Source organism: Nycticebus coucang, chromosome 12, assembly GCF_027406575.1.
Source record: "Nycticebus coucang isolate mNycCou1 chromosome 12, mNycCou1.pri, whole genome shotgun sequence".
Classification (NCBI taxonomy): Eukaryota; Metazoa; Chordata; class Mammalia; order Primates; family Lorisidae; genus Nycticebus; species Nycticebus coucang.
The window spans coordinates 13,761,513-13,779,457 of NC_069791.1; the positions used below are offsets into that span (position 1 = coordinate 13,761,513).

General features: G+C 53.2%; 1 protein-coding gene across 2 annotated transcripts; it reads left to right on the forward strand.

Moving 5' to 3' along the window:
• Positions 1–8,824: 8,824 nt before the first annotated feature.
• KRT74 (keratin 74) lies at positions 8,825–16,246 on the forward strand. Of its 2 annotated transcripts, none has more exons than XM_053557918.1 (9): positions 8,825–9,542; positions 10,186–10,400; positions 10,847–10,907; positions 11,396–11,491; positions 11,618–11,782; positions 12,311–12,463; positions 13,852–14,072; positions 14,494–14,528; positions 14,988–16,246. In XM_053557918.1, exons 1-9 carry the CDS (start codon positions 9,072–9,074, stop codon positions 15,182–15,184), a joined length of 1,614 nt encoding a protein of 537 aa, XP_053413893.1. In that variant the 5' UTR covers positions 8,825–9,071; the 3' UTR covers positions 15,185–16,246. The 2 variants fall into 2 exon arrangements, with proteins under 2 accessions (XP_053413893.1, XP_053413894.1); XM_053557919.1 differs by having other exon boundaries at positions 12,338–12,463.
• The last annotated feature ends 1,699 nt before the right edge of the window (positions 16,247–17,945 follow it).

A 17,945-nucleotide genomic window follows, 5' to 3' on the forward strand; every position in this document is an offset into this window, starting at 1 on the left:
ATCCTTCCCTCCCTTACTCGCCAGCCTCTCCCCAGCACATCAAATTTTCATACTCATGGGCCTTTGCAAATAGTATTTTCTCAACCTCAAGTGTCCATTGCCTGTTTATTGAAAGCGTGCCTGCCCTTTGTGGCCTGGCTGAAATGCCACTTCTGTTGTTCCTATGGACTCTGGTCCCTGCAGCTGGAACCATGAAGTTATTAAGCATTAAATGAGAAGGAAAGTTAGAGCTGCCTGCCTGATACCTCCCTCCACACCAACACCTCCTTCTATAGGCAAGTAGACAAACTCACAGAGGGCTGAGTTATCTTCCCCGGGTCCCAGCACGGGTGACCAGCAGGATCTGGACTGGAGACCTACATACCCACACCATGTCCTGTCAGCTTCCCACATGTTCAAGCTCATTTCCATGCAGAGAAAAAAAAATGCCCCAAATTCCTCCCTGCATCTACTTTGCGCACACACTGCCCTCTGCCATCTGCCCCGGATACTGCACCTTCCATCCCCGTGGGCCTGGAGGAGACTCTTCCCTGCAGTGGGCATGGTGAGAGATGGTCTTAGATGGCCTCTGAGGCCCTGCCTGCCCGCCCCCAGGCAGAACTGCCCAGGTAGGAGAGGGGGTGCTGTTTCACTCCCTGCCATGTCCAGACTGGCACCAGCCGCCCGTGGTGGTGGCTCCTGTCTCCTCCCCCCCTCCTCCCTGACTTCTCCTCTCACAGGAGCGGGGAGGGGGCAGGGGCTCCTGCTGCCGTTAGCACTGCCTAAACCTCCTCATCTCTAGCTTCAGACAGCTCTTTCTCAATGGGTGCCCGAGAATCTCGGAGGTCCTCGGGGTGTAGAGGTCCTCGGGGTCAGCGAGCCCCAGTGCATGGGTTGCAAGCCCTGCCAGGTAGCAGGAAGGGTCCTCTGAGAAGCTTTTCTTTCTCATGAAGTGGACGATCCAGGCAGGGAGGCACTGGTAAGGCACAGCCACAGGAAAGGAAGGAAGGAAGGCATCAGAGTTCAACACAGACAACTTAGGATGGCTTCCTGGAGAAGGAGGTAAAAGGGACATGAGCTGTTGGAGACAGGGAGCTTCCTAAATACTTCTTAGGTATTGGCAGCTGCCTCCACTCTCCCATCCAGTAAGCTCCACTACTTCTGCCACCTTCAGAGTGACAACCGCAGGAAGGACATTCATTTTGCACCGCCTCTCAGTCTCCGCATTCACGTTCGGCAGGTGCTTCCAGGACCAACAGAGATGTTGCGGGTCCCTCAGTCCCTGCAGACCACCTGCCATCCCCTTCCCTGATGCTCTTCCTCGGGCGACTCCTCTGCACCAATTCCCCTTGCTTAGATGCAGACCCTCTTTGGAGGCTCATCCCCGAAATCCTTCTTTTTTGCTTCCAATCTGCCATCCCCCAGAAGGCTGAGCTATTCCTTTTAGGCCCAGCTCTCAGGGATTCCAGATCTTTCTTTCTGGAACTCCAGATTCAGTACCAAGCGCTGGATTGCAGCTGCTCACACCTTGGGACTAGAGCCAGCGTGTGGTGGACCGGGGTGGGAGGGGGCCTTGGAAGTGGTCCAGTGTGGAAGGACACACACTTGGAGTGGACCTGGATCCTTCTGTTGGTTTGCTTTGCCACTTTTACCTGTGATTCTGGCAACTCTGTTTCTCTACTTTTTTGGTTTCTCATTTGTAAAGTGGGAAAGAGGTTTAACCTCCCGAGGTCGGCGTGGGATGAAATGGGTTAGAAGGTGCAAGCTCCCTCCGGCCCGGAGGTGTGCCGTGTCCCAGTCCCACGGCTTCCTCCGCGGCCCTCCCAGCCCACATCCCCTTCCAGAAGGTTCTCTCCCATGGCTGCTTGTTCCGCCAAGCTCGCTCCTTGGCACCCTCTTGTGACGTGCAGCCTCCACCCTGGATCCGTGCTGCCCCGGTTCCTTTTCTCTCAGCTGGGAGGCAATGTGTCCTGTCCCTGTGGTCACTGCTCTTACTTCCAGCTGGCTTTCTCCCCGGGGTGCACCATTCCCCCCACTCTTGGATTGGCACCGAATCCACAGCTACATGTCACACCTGGTAGCCCACCATAAAAGCCCACCTGCCTCGGTGGGGGTCCGTGACACTGGAGGTGGGGACTTGGTCTCCTGGTGCCAATTTCTTCTGCCTCTTTCTCTACAGGGGAGGATGGACAGGACTTTCCAAAGGGGCGAAGCTGTGGTCTCAGCTCCAGCCAGAGGAGCTCACTCTCTGACCAAACTCTACTTCCATGGCAGGCTTGCATCCTGGGGGGTGGTGTGCAGGGCCCCTCACCCCACAGCAGTGAGAAGGTCCCCCATACCCTGCAGGCGACCTTCCCCTGTCACACCCAGGCTCTACTTCCATGGCAGGCTTGCATCCTGCGGGGTGGTATGCAGGGCCCCTCACTCCACAGCAGTGAGAAGGTCCCCCATACCCAGCAGGTGACCTTCCTCTGTCACCCCCAGGCTGGGGCACTCTGGAGGACTCAGTTCAACCTCCAGCCTTGGGGCTCATTCTTCTTCTATTCTCTCTGTTCTTAGCCCCACCCCTCAGTGCCAACCTGTCCCCCCATTGTCCCAGCCTTTCCTAGCTCCTTCTCCTAAAGCATCCACATCTTATTTCTTATATTTATTTCTTGATGTCCTATTTTTACATTTTTCCTCCCAATCCCCACACCTTACACAGTGATCTAGGCCCTAGTGCTTCTGCCTGCCTAGGTATTTGTCCCCTTTCCCTGTCCCTTCTTGGACCCTTCCCCAGGGCCCGGCAGGCTCAGCTATGATGTGTGCACAGGGAGGGCCTGGCCTGGCTCCACATCTTCACAGGAATGGGTGGGGCTGGGTTTCTGCTTCCTGTTTGGATGGGCTTTGTAGTGAAGTGATGGGAGATAGGGAGCATGTCATTAATGATGATGGGGCTTAATTACGGCCCACTGCCAGCTGGCTTGTTTGCTTTGCAAATGAGCAGAGGAAGAGACGGATCAAGCATCACAGTCAAGATCAAAAGACTGGGCATTTCCCCCAGCCTCTCTGTTCTCTTTCAAAAAAAGAGTCACGTAATAAGGAGGACTAGGGGTCAGAAAATATCTTACAAACTTCTTCCAGAAGTGGCTGAGAGATAGAGGGGGCGGAGGTAAGGAGATAGACAAACTATACCCAGGTGGGTTCCTGGTGGAATTTAAAAATGAACAAATATAAGAAACGTGTCCTTCCTGGAGCAGGATGGGTCTTGTCTCAACATACCTGTGTGCCTTCAAGCTGATAGAAAAGCTTCCTGAGATGACTAGGTAGGCAGTGGGTGGAGCTGTAAAGAGTTCAGAGAGCTTTTCTTTAAGAAAAAAGAAGAGAAAAAGAACAAGAGTGATGGATGCACAGTGAAGGGCTGAGGCCCATCCAGCCGTGAAAGCCCAGGGAGCAGAGTGGGAGAAGAGAGAAACAAGAACAAGGACTCAGTGAGACCCAATCCAGGATGTGCTGAAGGCAGAAGGACCCCCGGGCTGGGAAAATGGGAATTCGTCTGTAGCTATCTCAGCCAGAGAACACCTGGGCCGGGCAGACTTCCAGTGGACAGAGCCCAAGGGTGCTGGGGAGGTGGGAGCTGAGGGACCATCCTTTCCCCAGGGGGCCTCAGAGAGGAAAAGAGATGGATCTGGAAGACAGAACCTGGCAGCCCTGGGGGAGCAGGCGAGAGCTCAGGGAGAAGCCAGGAGACTCTGGCGAGCTGCCTTTGTGTAGGAGGGAGAATTCTGACCAGAGACTCCAACTCACCCACATCATACCTGCCTACCCGGAGGTTTAGACAGGCCCCAAGGGCATCCCTGGAGGGATGTGCAGGTGGTGCCCTGCACTAGGGCATGGAGAAGGGCAAGAAAGAGCTGGAATCCACCATGCATTCTGGCAAAGGGCTGACCTGCCCAGAGGAAGTGGCGCTTTATCTAACTGGCATAAAAGCCTGGTCTGGGCCCAGCAACTACTTGGTTAAACTGCTCTGATGCTTCTCTCTTGATGTGGGAAGGGTGGGACATGCCCCTCCTAAGCTTGGCTGTGCAAAGAGGAGGAAGGAGACCCCAATGCTGGGGAGAGGAAGGAGGGAAGGCTCAGAGAAGCTGTCTGCAGAGATTCGGTTCCTCCACGTTTACCTGGAGAGGTGCGGGTAGAGAGTTCCAAGAGACCAGTAGCCATCACAAGTGACATCTCAGGTCACTAAACATCCTCTGCCAGGTCTTTAATAACTAGAATCTTGCTTACCGTGTCGTCTGCCCTCACATGGCACCAAGTAATGGGAATTGTGGCAATGTTGACTCCCGTCCGGGATTTTTCTTAGCGCGGGGCCTGTGATAGAGTAGCCCTTAGTGAGTGTGGTTGGAATTGAGTTTCAATTGATGTCACCCAGATGCCTGTTTTCTCTAATCATCTGAGGGTTTTCTATTAACAGGAGTGTGTGTGAGGAAAAGGGATCTTGTAGTGGTGGAGTCAGACCACTGAGTGCTTAGCCACTGGCATTAGATGGGACGTTCATGACCCCTGCCATGTCCTGGAGAGTCTGGGGCTCTACTCTGCAGCATGGTGGGTGATGCTCGGGTGATCGGCTTTCTGGGTTTTCCCAGAACTGTCCAGGCTGTAGCACTGACAGTCCTGGAAAGTGGCTCAGCCTGGGAAACTGAGTTAGTTGAGTACCCTGCAAAGTGGTACTTAGTCACTCCCAATCATCTTCTCTAGGGCATGTTCCCTACTTTTCTGCCCTCAGAGTTGTCCCTTGGCCTTCTCTGAACACTGAACTCTCTACTTCACTCTCGCACCCTCTCCCACTCAGCTGCAGCCCGAGCCCTGGCGCGGCAGCGGGCTCTGCCTCCTCTCCAGTGCTGCTGAGCCCACCTGCTGTCAGACCTGGCACTCCATGGGCAGGCGGGGAGTGTGGGAGAGGGTGTGGAGAGAAGGGGAGGAAAGCCGACCAGCTTTGCTGCTTGAGCTGGCTAACTTTGGACAAGGATGGAAAAACAAGCTTCTTTCAAACTGGTTCAGACAGGCAGAGGATGTTAAGTTTCTGCACTGAGCTCATTTTTAAAGGGAAATCAGATAACTCAGTTTCAGCTCCTCTCTAGTGCTAAGGTGCTGTGATTTGTTCCTAATCTTGTTAACTCCAAGTTAACTCAAGAGTTTGTTCAAGCTTCTTCCTCACTCCCTTAATGACCTTATCTATATAACCTGGGTCCTTTGACTATTGTTCTGTGCCTAGGAGCAGTCAAGTCCAAAGGGCTAGAGAAAAATGACCTTCTTTATTCATCTGCAAACCAGACTGACATGGGTTCGGTTCTGTGCATTGAGATTATTCTAGACTCTGCTTTCTATTTCACTCCTGCACGATGTACTCTGAAGAATGAGATCCTCACCCTCCAGGAAGACGGTGGGAGATTGTGGCATGATGGACTTCGCTCCCTCAGGCTCTCTGAGGTGCCTGTATCCCCCCAGTTCTCCTGCAACATGTGACCTATTCTTAACCTAAAGCACTGGCCTCAAGAATGTGTTTCTTGGGCGGCGCCTGTGGCTCAGCGGGTAGGGCGCCAGTCCCATATGCCGGAGGTGGCGGGTTCAAACCCAGCCCCGGCCAAAAAAAAAAAAAAAAAAAAAAAAGAATGTGTTTCTTTAGGACCCTCACATGGTTCCACACCATCTGTGGGGAGAGTGAGCCACAGAGGCCTGCTCCTCCATCTTTGCCCCTGTCTCTGCTCCCCAAGAGTCACAGCTTTTCCTGTGATCCGGGGCTTCCCAGTGCCTCAGGAATGCCGTATGCCTGTACCCCACCCCTGCCCCCGGGAGCTCAACCTCTCTTTTACTCTGTTTTTTAATTCAAGGCTGGAGAAGACTTATGGTAAACAAAACTTAGATTTTTGTGTGCCTTTTAATTCTGTTTTTAAAAAGACATCAGAATTTCAATAACAGCTTGTCTGAGTCATTCGTTCAAGCACACAATCCGATACAAGCAGATAGAGTTAAAAGTACAATAACAACAGCAAAACAATTTCCATGGGCTTATATTTCATCTTCTCCAGGTCACTTAATTTCCCGGAGGGGGAGGAGGGTGCTCAGACACGTCCTCAGTCTCCGGCCCAGAGCTGCGCACACAGTAGGCACTCAGGGTTATACTTATTGAATGAATCTGTCTCCTCAGGCCTGGGGACACTCATTAGGCGATGAACTCAGAGACCAGGGGGTGGAGTGTGAGGACTAATTAAAGGGTTTCCAGCACAGTAAGGCTGGAACTGTCAGAGAGATCCGGCTGAGTGGGTCAAAGACAATTCCCCTGCAATTAGGTTTCCTAGGAACCGGTTAGGAGGGGCACTTCTGTGCAGCCATGATCACAAAACTCTTGTCAGGAAATTCCACTCTGCCTCCACCTTTCTGTCACAGCCTCCACCATCATCACTTCCATCTCCATCTTTATACCCTTACTGACCAGTTTCCAGCACAGCCCTGGTTCATTGGAGGCACTCAGGGAATGTTCTGGAATGAACACAAAGGGTGCTGGGACCCCTGCCCAACCCCTCACTTCTGAGAATGCCGGGGCTCAGCTGATTCTGCAGCATTTCTATGGGCATCTAAAAATTTGCTCTGGTTGACCCTAAGTGTCCCGCAGCCTTGAGGATCCACCCTTGTGCCTTGCTTTCCTGCTCTGTAAGTTCTCTTTTGTTAAGGTCCCTAAGAAGAGGCCCAGCTGTCCCATCAGATTGGGACTCACCCTCAGCCAGGCTGAGTAAAGAGTTGGCTACCGGAAATTCTAAAATAACATAGCCCCTCATGAAACTGAGTATCTTCCTTCCTTCTGCCCATCTTTATTTAGGCCGATTTTCTCTCTGAACCCTAGAGCAGTGTCTAATCTTTGGCAAACACCTATACAAGCCCTTGGCTCAGTGGCAATCTCCCCTTCTGCTCATAGCATCCTTGTCTCCAAAACATGATAGAAATACAGGCAGGAGGGACTTGGCCCCGTGGCACCCGCATGCATCAGAAAGTTTTTGCATCTTTGCCACAAACTTTCATCTCTAGCATGTAACATGATAGTCAGGAACACCGTCTTTGAACCCAGACGCACTTGAATTCCAGGCCCAGCCCATTTACTAGCTGAGTGACTTTGAGCAAGTTCCTTAAGGTCTCAAAACCTCAGTTTCTTCACTGTAAATGAAGTTAGTAACATGAGGGTTATATTAGACATCCTGGATAGTGCTTGGAACAAGCCTGGCATGTGTAAGGTGAATAATAAGACTTCACTTTTTCTGTTACTACTGTCATTGTTACTACAACTGCTATTGTTGTTGCCACTATTGCTACAATTCCTGTAAGGAACACCCCAAGCCCCTCCACTCCTGGGCATCTATCTGCTCTGAGCCAGCCCGTTGGTGAGCCCTACTGGGGATATAATAAGCCCAGCCTCCTGCAGGTCCCCGAGAGCCCTGCATTTAGCCATTCTTCAGCACACCTCTGCTCCATTATTCATAACGCACTTTTTTTTTATTCTGGAGCTTTGGTCCAGGATCAACTTCTTTATGGACATTCCTCTCATTGGTCTGCAGGTTTCCTGGGGGCTTGGCCCTATTGTGGTCATCCCCAGGTCAAGGAACTTTCTCCATTTGTTGCCATTCACACACCAGCACCTGAGGCAGCACCCCAGCTAACTTTACATCTGTTGCTGTGCTGGTAGCGTGGCTCAGAAAACCACAAGCAAGCACTTTGATTATGCCAGCCTGGGCCCCAAGACTAGGCCTTGTCAGGAACGCTGGAGGACAGTATCCCGGAAGAAGGACCTTCCGCTGCTGCCTTAGGGGCTGAGAAGAAAGCGCTCTACGAAGGGGAGAGTCCTTGGAGGTTGGTTCCGGGCCTCAGCCTCCCGCTCCCTCTTTCAGGCTCATCTTTCTGTCCTCTCCTCCCCAGCAGCAGAAGCAGATGTCTACCACCCTCTGCCTGATCCGGACAGGCAAGGCCTCCCAAATTAGTTATAGGAAGTGGTTGGAGCCGTGCATTAGGGCAGCTGCAAGATTCATAGTTTGGAAATCATTTTTTAACACTCCACTTTACCAGGACTACCTGAGCTCTTAAAGGGTTGATACTTCCTGTTCCAAAATCGATTGGCTCCCTGAAGTGATGAGGAAACTGCTCATCAGAACCCACCCTGAATGTGGGAGGGAAACTCATGGGTTCCTGTCCCTTGGTGGCTTCAGCCACAGGCTATTTCCCCAGCTCCTGCCCAAACTCCTGGGATAGGACAGATAATCTTGTACAGGAGAGAAGAATCCAACTGAAGGAAATGCCAGCTACTGAAGAGGTCCTCATGGTTGGAAGGGCAACTTCAAGGTGACCACAACCCAGGGCCTGTCCAATACAGAAAGCCCCAGACATATCCCTGGCCAGGGGACCAGGGACCATGCAGAGTCACACGGTCTTTCCCACTTCTTTCCTGGGCTCCATTCCATTGTTTGACAGCTGTGGTCCTCATCATCACCCAGAGAGGAGCCCTTTCTTGGGTCCAGATCTTTGAAGATTCCTTCCCAAGAAAAATCTTCTCTTTTCCAAGTCTTCCCTTCTCTGGCATAAACACCCCCAGCTCCTCAGCGAGAATGGGTCCTAGACAGATGGTTTCTATTGGAAGGAAACCTGGGGTTTTCAGATGAGCTCTATCTGGATAAAGCCCGAATTTATCCTTCTTGCTGACAGATAAGCAAAGGGGAGGAAGCACTAGAAAAATAAAGCTGAAAGATCTCTGCAGGGGATAACTCTTCAGGTCCCTAATTAGGGAGCACAGATAAACCTGAATTAGCCCACTGTAGTCTGCAAGGCCAGCATATTCCACTTGCTATCAGAAGAGCTTTGTTGCTGCGAAGGGCTTGGAGATCTCTGTTCTACAAATGGCCCATGGGTCTGGACCTTCAGCAGGGGAAGGGAGATAGGGGAGAGACGCCCTTTTCCGGTGTCCTGGACTCAGCAGGGATAAAAGGAGGCAGCACTCTGGGTGTCCTACCAGTGTGTTCTCTGTCCCTTGGTGACCACTTTTCTCCGGCTCTGTCAATTCCATCTTTCCCACCATGAGTCGACAGTTGAACATCAAATCTGGGAGTGACAAGGGCAACTTCAGTGTGCATTCAGCAGTGCTGCCGCGGACGGCCATGGGCAGCCTGGCCTCCTACCGGGCAGCTGGCAAAGGGGCTGGGGCTGGCTTCAGCAGTCGGAGCCTCTACAACTTCGGAGGGAATAGACGTATTTCTCTTAATTTGGCTGGTGGTGGTGTTCGGGCTGGAAGTTACAGCTTCAGGCATGGCTCTGGGTATGGAGGAGGCCGGCCCAGTGGCTTTTTTGGCAGCATGTTTGGGAGTGTGGCCCTAGGGCCAGCATGTCCATCCTTGTGCCCACCCGGAGGCATCTACCAGGTCACTGTCAACAAGAGCCTCCTGGCCCCCCTCCACGTGGAGCTGGACCCTGAGATCCAGAAAGTGCGCACCCAGGAGCGGGAACAGATCAAGGCTCTGAACAACAAGTTCGCCTCCTTCATCGACAAGGTGGGTTGCATAGGAGGAGGAGAAGGCAGCCATGTGAGGTCTGAGCAACTTCCAGGCTGCTGGGGAATGGACTGGGCATTGTTCAGGGAAAGGTGTAGCTGGCCTTGGGAAGGCTCTTGGTCCTCTGTGGAGAAGAACAGATGTGTGAGGGAGGTTCAGCAGAGGAACAGAAGCATGAGCTGTCTACTTTGCCGACCTTGCAGAGAAGGGTGGGAAGTTGAGTAAAGCGTCAGCTTATCTGAGGAAGAGTGATGGGATTCTGGAGAACAGCTGGACAGCACGCCAGCTCAAACATGAAGGGCTAACAGAACCCAGCATTATTCAGAGGAAAAGGCTCATGGCACAGGAAGAAACACTCAGCTGAGAGATCAGGAAGGACGTCTCCTGGGACCAGGGTCAGGCAATAGAAGAAAGTTGAGGAATCTCTGTCTTCAGAAAGTTTGCAGCGACTGGTTGTCCTGAAAGCCATGGAACAAGCATTTGTATAGTGTTTTATTTGCATGGGGTGCCCAGGGTGGGTAGCCAGGACTTCAGCAAGATGACTTTACAAAAATCTATTAACTGGGGAGTCAACGGTGCAAGTCTATGGGGCAGGATAACATCCAGTAGAGTTCCAGGTGTCTGTCTGTCCATTGGGTTCCAGGTGCGCTTCCTGGAGCAGCAGAACCAGGTGCTGGAGACCAAGTGGGAGCTGCTGCAGCAGCTGGACCTGAACAACTGTAAGAAGAACCTGGAGCCCATCCTCGAGGGCTACATCAGTGGCCTGCGGAAGCAGCTGGAGACCTTGTCAGGGGACAGGGTGAGGCTGGACTCGGAGCTGAGAAGCATGAGGGACCTGGTGGAGGACTACAAGAAGAGGTGAGCCAGGGCCACCACAAGGTCACAGGTCATGTGGCTCTGGGCTCTGCTAATCTTTGTGCCATTATTTTTTAGAAGGGGAGGGAGCAAGCTCCAGGGTCAGGAGCTCATGTCCCCTTCTCTGGTTGTGGGGAAAAGGCCTATTCTGTTAATGAGAACGTTCTGCCTGGGTGATAGGAAGAAGTTCCTATGCTCGCTGCCCACTGAAAGGTTCTGTTGCTGGTTTGGGGTGCCCAATAGGCAGCTGGGCATTTTCCCAGGATATAGGGAGTGGGATGCCAGCAAGGCCCCCCGCGGACGTCTTACTCCTGTCACCAGCCACTTAGTGCTCACCTGGAGACCTTGCTGGGGACTCTGCACCTGGAGCACTTCCCCAGCCAGTGGGAAGAGGAGGTCCCTTGTCCGAGAGGGCTGAGGGCTCCGCCATCTTCTTTTCCTGCCCACAGATATGAGGTGGAGATTAGCAGGCGCACGGCAGCTGAGAATGAGTTCGTGGTGCTCAAGAAGGTGAGGGAGAGAAGAGACCCTGGACTCTGGTACCTCTTGCACCCTATCCTAATCAACTCCCCCAGGACTTCCGCCCAGGTCACCAGGGAGGGCACTGGTGCCTGATGAGGGTGGAGCCATAGTCCTGGCCTCCAGCGAGTTGGAGAGGAAGGACACACACCTGGGACAAGGCCAGAGACAGTCAGGCCGGAATTCTGGACTAAGTCCGGGAATTGGGAAAGTCTGGTCTAGCTCAGCCTTCCTGTGTGACCGGAGGAAACCGACTTCCTTTCTGGGCTTTGCTTCCTCCAGGCATCTCAGAGGAAGGGCAGTGCCTGTGCCCCTTTCCCTGCCCCCAAAGATCCAGTGAGCCTGAGACAGCATTGATATTGAACAACTGTTCATCAATGTGCTTCCCTTTGTGGGCAAAATATAGGAGGCTTTGGGGGTGAGGGCAGGTTGATGGGATGATGGCCGTGCTGACTGGTGGCTCTGGGTGCCCCCGGCAGGACGCAGATGCAGCCTATGCCGCCAAGGTGGAGCTTCAGGCCAAAGTTGACTCTCTGGACAAAGACATCAAGTTCCTCAAGTGTCTGTACGATGCGGTAAGGACACTCCCATGCCCCACCCCTCCCTGCCTCTTTCCAGCTGAGGGCTTCACCTGCTCTTCCAAGAAATGCCAGCAGGGACTGACCGGCAGAGGCAGACTCTGTCCCCATCTCTCAACACAGGAGATCGCCCAGATCCAGACTCATGCCAGTGAGACCTCTGTCATCCTGTCCATGGACAACAACCGCAGCCTGGATCTGGACAGCATCATCTCTGAGGTCCGGGTCCACTATGAGGACATTGCTCTGAAGAGCAAGGCCGAGACTGAGGCGCTGTACCAGACTAAGGTGGGCACTTGGCGGATCTCCCTCCCCCACTGCCCCGCCGTTCCTGGGGAGGGTCACTCCACAGTGAATGCAGGAGACACCTCTGTGCTGAATGGAAGAGGGGTCTTAACCAAGTGTTCAGTGACACTCTGATTCTATCAGAGACAAATCCTGGGAGTGGTATGGATGGACGTATCCCTCAGAGAGGCAGGGTGAGCCTCTGATGGAGGGCGGAAGTGAGTGTTCCCACTGTAGAACAACCGCATTTGCAGGAATCGGAGCATGTTGCTACAGGGTGGAGGAAGAGTCGCACATGGAAGAGTAACTATGGATGGGCTGGGGAAAAAGGGAGATGCCCTGAGCTCTGTTCTGAGCTCGTGGGAAGGCCTCTCAGAGGAAGAGGAGTCTAGGAGTGATCTGAGTAGCCGAGCTCCGCTTTGGGGTGAAACCCTTTGGGGCCTTCAGGGAGAAAATCCTTAACCTCCAGGGCCCCTACTCTGGTGCTCCTGTGGGGGTGGGAGGTGTGGATCATCCCCTTTCTCATCTCAGCACCAACTTCCTGTCCCTGGGAACCAGATCCAGGAGCTGCAGCTGGCGGCCAGCCGGCACGGCGATGACCTCAAGCATACCAAGAATGAGATGTCAGAGCTGAACCGGCTCATTCAGAGGCTGCGGTGTGAGATCGGGAACGTGAAGAAGCAGGTGGGCAGTACCCCACAAAGAACCCCAAGATTCAGCTGCCTCCTATGGATGCAGAAGTTGGCCCACCCTTTGGGAAAAAGCAAATCTTCCCACCCTGGCTTAGGGGTCCTGGGCCATCCTCAGCCCCCCTTCCTCCCGTCTTGGTGCCCCTGCCGTCCTGCCCAGAATCGGGCTGAGACTCACGCCTGTTGCTCTGACCCTCAGGTTGTAGATGAGGGAGCTGAGTGGGAGAGAGAGGGGAGCCAGCACTGGAACCTGGGTTCTTCTTTCTCAGCCTCTTCCTGTGTCCAACAAACCTTCGCCATGTCCCCTTCTTGTGTCCTTCTGAGGATATGTCCTGTGCCCCTCAGGACACAGAACATGTGTGGGGTGCAGGGGTGCAAGTCAGGTGCCTCTGTAGCCACACTATGTTCCTACTCTCAGGATGGGGCATAGCAATAGATCTAGCCCCCTGGGGTCCCCTGCCCTGTGCCATGGTACTATTTCCATTTTGGCTGGTGCCCTGTTTTATCTGAGAGCAGTAAATCTTAAACTGTGTCAGTAGGGAGACAATTTGGGGGGCAGGAGGATCCTTCCTGTGACCTCCCTAAGAATCAGGCCAACTCTGAGAGGGATAGAATTGCCAATCGGGAGGAGCCGAGCTGCCTGTGCTCCTCCCTGTGCCCCACAGGGGATGACGTGGGGATGCAGGCTCAGCTTCAAGACTCCACCTTCGGCTCATCTGCAAGTTCTGTGAGGGCCGTTTCTCCCCCCCCCCCCCACATACACATACGGTTTATTGGCATCACAGTGCCCGGGATGTCATCAGAGCCCGGTTTCTGAGGTTGTCACTACAATTTAATGCTGTAACTACCTCTTGCTCTTAGGGAAGGCTCTCTCACACCTTCAGGCTGGTTGTGGGGTGTTCAAATAGACCCTCCCCACCCAGAGCCGGAAGAGTCCAGAAGCATGCGCTCTGGTTGCCAATGGTGAAGGTGTCGGCTAGGGAGACATTGTGCAGCAGGAAGCTGGCCGCAGCGGGGCCCTTGGTGTGCTGTCTGCAGGGCGCCCTGGCTGGGGTAACAGGCATGATGCTCCAGGACCTGGGGACTGTGAATTCATAGACACAGGTGCCTCCAGCCCCAGGCACTACTACCTTGCAAATATTGGCATTTCTTCCTGCACTCCTGAAATGTGACCAGTGTGGCTTCCTGTGACAATACCTTTGGGCATCCATCTGCAATAGAAAATAGGGAGGTGGGCTCTGGTGTTGTCTTTGCAGCTCTTCCTCAATGTCACCCTTGTTGTCACCCTGGGCCCCATCTGCAAAATGAGGAGGTTGTTCTGCTTAACCTGTAGATCTAGAAATTATTTTCTGTTCTGATGGTTTCTGCATTTTTGCCCTTCAGTGTGCCAACCTGGAGACGGCCATTGCTGACGCCGAGCAGCGGGGGGACTGTGCCCTCAAGGACGCCCGGGCCAAGCTGGATGAGCTGGAGGCCGCCCTGCACCAGGCCAAGGAGGAGCTGGCGCGGATGCTGCGGGAGTACCAGGAGCTGCTGAGCCTGAAGCTGTCCCTGGACGTGGAGATCGCCACCTACAGGAAGCTGCTGGAGGGCGAGGAGTGCAGGTGGGTGGGGCAGAGGGGACCAAAGTGGCTGAGGGGCTCAACCCAGGGCTGGGAGGTGAGAAGGACAGCACGAAGCACAAAGAATGCAGGGGCCTGACTGTGAGCTCAGCTGCAGCTTCCTGCAGACGGTGTCAGACGAGCCGCAAATCACAGGTGGCTGTGCAGGGCTGTGCAGAGGGCCGGGCTCAGGAGCGCCTGGGGTTAGCTCTCAGCCACCTGCCAGCTGTGGGTCGTGGTGAACATCTTAAGGTCTCCATGCCTGTTATTTTCTCATCTGTAAAGTGGAAGTTATAATCTCAGTCTCTCGGGTTGTTACATGGATGGATTAAAGTGACTGCATTTAAGGCTGGAGCCCATTAAGGTTTCACTAAATCCATATGTTCCCTGAGATTTCATCCTTCTCCAACTTTCTGACTTACAGGATGTCTGGTGAGAACCCATCCTCTGTGAGCATCTGTGAGTATTCAGGTCTTGAGGGAGGGGTTGGGGGGGGAAGCTGGGGACCTTGGGGCAAAGTATGCCACCTAGAAGTTTCTGTCCTGCCCGGGGACAGTTCTCTGTCCTCGTAGGAAAGCCATTCTCGATCTGTCCTGTGGAAGCAGAGACTGAGACCATGACTGTCCCTTTCCCTTTCCACCTGTCCCCTGAGGCAGTGTCATCTGGAGAAAGGACTGGGAGTTGGATTTTCCCAGGGTCTCCAGGAGGGCAGGGCTGTGTCTGTCTTCTATGGGCCTCATGTCATCCAGAGTGTGACACATGATAGGGTGTCAACCCACCCTGTGTCTCTTGATCACTGAGGGGCATCGTGGGGACTGAATAAGGTGTCAGATTAGAGGAAGCTGTTGGGACAGCAGTTACAGGAGCTGTCACTGCTGATCCTGTCTCCTTCATCTGCTTTTGGCTCTTCTTCTTCAGCTGTCATCAGCAGCGGCAGCTATGGCTACCACCCCAGCTCCACAGGTGCTGACCTCGGGGCCAGCAGGGTGGCAGGCAGTGCCAGCAGCACCCGAAGTGGGCAGACCAAGACCAAAGGGGCACGAGGGGGAGACTTCAAGGACTCCAAGGGCAAGAGCACCCCGGCCAGCACCCCAGCCAGGAAAGCCACCCAATAGGACATGACCCCACTCACCTCAGCACCTGGAAGAAGAGATGACTTTGCCACTGCTCGTGTCTGCTGCGCCCAAATCTTGGTCCTTGAGTTTTAAAACTGTCTATAGCACACTCAGCTCTCTGCATTGTGGCTTACCTTACTCTAAAGCTCTGAGTGACACTATTAGATCCCTTGTGGACTTAGGACTTCTTATTTCCTTGCTTGGAGGCTGAAGCCATAATTGTCTGCTTGGCCCCCGAGGAAGCTGTCATCATCCCTGGAGAGAGAAGGGGGTGGGGCTAGCTTTTTCCCATGCCAAATTAGCAGCTGTCTGAGTGGCTTTGCTTTCCCTGCTGGCATGGGGGGTGGGGGGAATGAGACCTGCCACCAGGACACCAGGAGGTGAGGAGTCAGAGAGCCTTTACCAGCCTCACCAGAAATGACTGCAGGACAACTCCATTGCTCAGGAGACAATGTGCGCCTTCTCAGACCACCTGCACCCAATTCACAAAGCCAGATGAAGGAGAAGTTATTTTCCTACCATCTGGTGTCACTGGCCCCCCTCCTTTATTGACAGCTAATACCATTAATTAAGCACCTACTATGTGCCAGACACACGCATTATTTCTCTCCCAGTCCTGCAAGGAAGATGCAATCCGCATCTCTGGGACAGACAAGGAGCCCCGGTGCCCTGAGAGGCTGCAGCACCGGCCCCAGTCAGCCCCTCAGGCTGGGCTGACTCCAGCTCTGTGCTCTTTCCAGGCCATGTCACTGCCTCTTCGCCAAAGGCAATGTCAAATTCACAGTTCTTTTTGAGGAGGGCAGCATAATCCTGCTGCCTCTTGTTAGGACTGTGGGTATGTGATTTGTCTTTGGTCCTCTCTCTGGAGCTGTGTCCTACAAAGCTTCTGACTCTCAACTGTTGTTGCTATGAGCTGAGTTTCATGAGTGGAGCTTGTCCCCTGTCCCTGTGATACCGCCCAGCCTAGAAGTTGTGGCTCCTGGTGTAAATATTTCTAAGAGCAGCGCTGCCTAGTTCCCCCTTTGCTTGAGTTACAGACTCGGAATTCCTGCAGCATGTTCAATAAACTGCCCTTGAGTGATATCAGAGGTGCACTCCTATCAGTCTGTCAGTCTGGCCAAAAGTTCCGCCCTCTAATGCTGATGCTGCACCCCCCCCACTTCCCCACAAGTACAAATGAGCCTTACGCAGAAGCTGGGGGGCCACCCCAGGGGAGGCTGCTCTGAAGTCAGTCTCACGGTGCTGGGAGAGACAGGCACACACTTGCAAGTTGGGGAAGGGCAGCCCAGTGCGATGCTGAGAAGCTATGGGAGAAGCGACAGGAATGGGATGGAGAGCCCTCCTGGAGGCTCTGCCAGGAAGGCTTCCTGGAGGAAGAGAGTTTAATCAAATAAGCAGAAAGACGGACAGGTGGGCTCCTACAGGGAGCCATCCTAGCAGGTTTGAATACAGGCTTTGTAAGCTTATTTGGAGAGAGCAGGAGATCTCGGGCAGGTTGAGAATCCCTTATGTGAAATGGTTGGGACCAGAAGTATTTTTGACCTTGAATTTTTTCAGATTTTGGAATATTTGCATATACATAATGAGATACCTTGGGGATGGGACCCAGGTCTAAACATGACATTCATTTATGTTTCATATATACTTTATACATATAGACTACATGTAATTTAATATAATATTTTTAATAATTTTGTGCATGAAACAAGTTTTGATTGTGACCCTTCACATGAGGTCAGGTGTGGAATTCAGAAATTCGGATCAGGGAGGCTCAGCCTGCCGTGGGCTGGATGGGTTTCCAAGCCTTTCAGCGTTGGCTGGCGGAATTCAACCCTTGCGACAGCTTTCCAATTGGTCTTGTGTCACAGGTGTGCCCAGAGACGTCACATAGTGCCTTTAATATGTGAAGGAGGCCCTCTTCCGTGTGTGCCAGATGTGATAAGCCCCAGGAAGCATAAAAGCTCAGGGGTGTGGTGGGCCTTCTGCCCAGTGTCCTCCTTCTGATGTCACTGCTCCCACCACTGTGGGTACTGAACTAGTGTCCTGGGACTTATAGGGGGCTCCATTTCAGCTCTGCTGCTAATCAGTCATCTGTTACACTCAGGGGTCCTTGAATCTGTGGGTCATGAACCCTTTTGAGATCTAGTGAGAGCCGAGTCCTCTCTCCTAAAAATCACGCAGAGTCATGCCTGCATGCCCAGAAGCTTGCAGATGTTCACAGGTCCCCAAAGCCCATTCAAGGACTCTCTGGGTCATGTGCCCCGGATTACGAGCCCCTGGATCACATATCCCTAAGGCCCTTACCAGCACTGATGTTCTGCCTTTCCCAAAATATCAAATTCACAGTGAAAAACCCAGGAAGAGGGGCTGAGGCGAGGGTGTGAATGGGACCACACCTGATACAGCCTTTAGGGGGATGCATGATCCCCTGCGAAACCACTGTGTGAGCCCTGAGCAGATATGCCCCTGACTGTGGAGCACACCTGCCCAGGTGTGCTGGGCTGCGAGGCCCTTGTGCTGCACTGCTCTAGCTGCACAGACGAAGGGCCAGAGGCTACGTGATGTGACGCAACGTGTCCTTTGCTGGGTCATTGAGAAGGGCAGAAGGGGCAGCTTTGGTAGCTGCAGCTTATCTGTCTGACAGAGAGATTATTTGCCATCTGGAATTTACACAAGAGTTGATTGTGCTCTTGCTTCAGGACTCAGGTTGAGATTCCTGTGAAGCTCTCCTGGGAGAGCTGTTCAGGGTCCGAGGGGAACA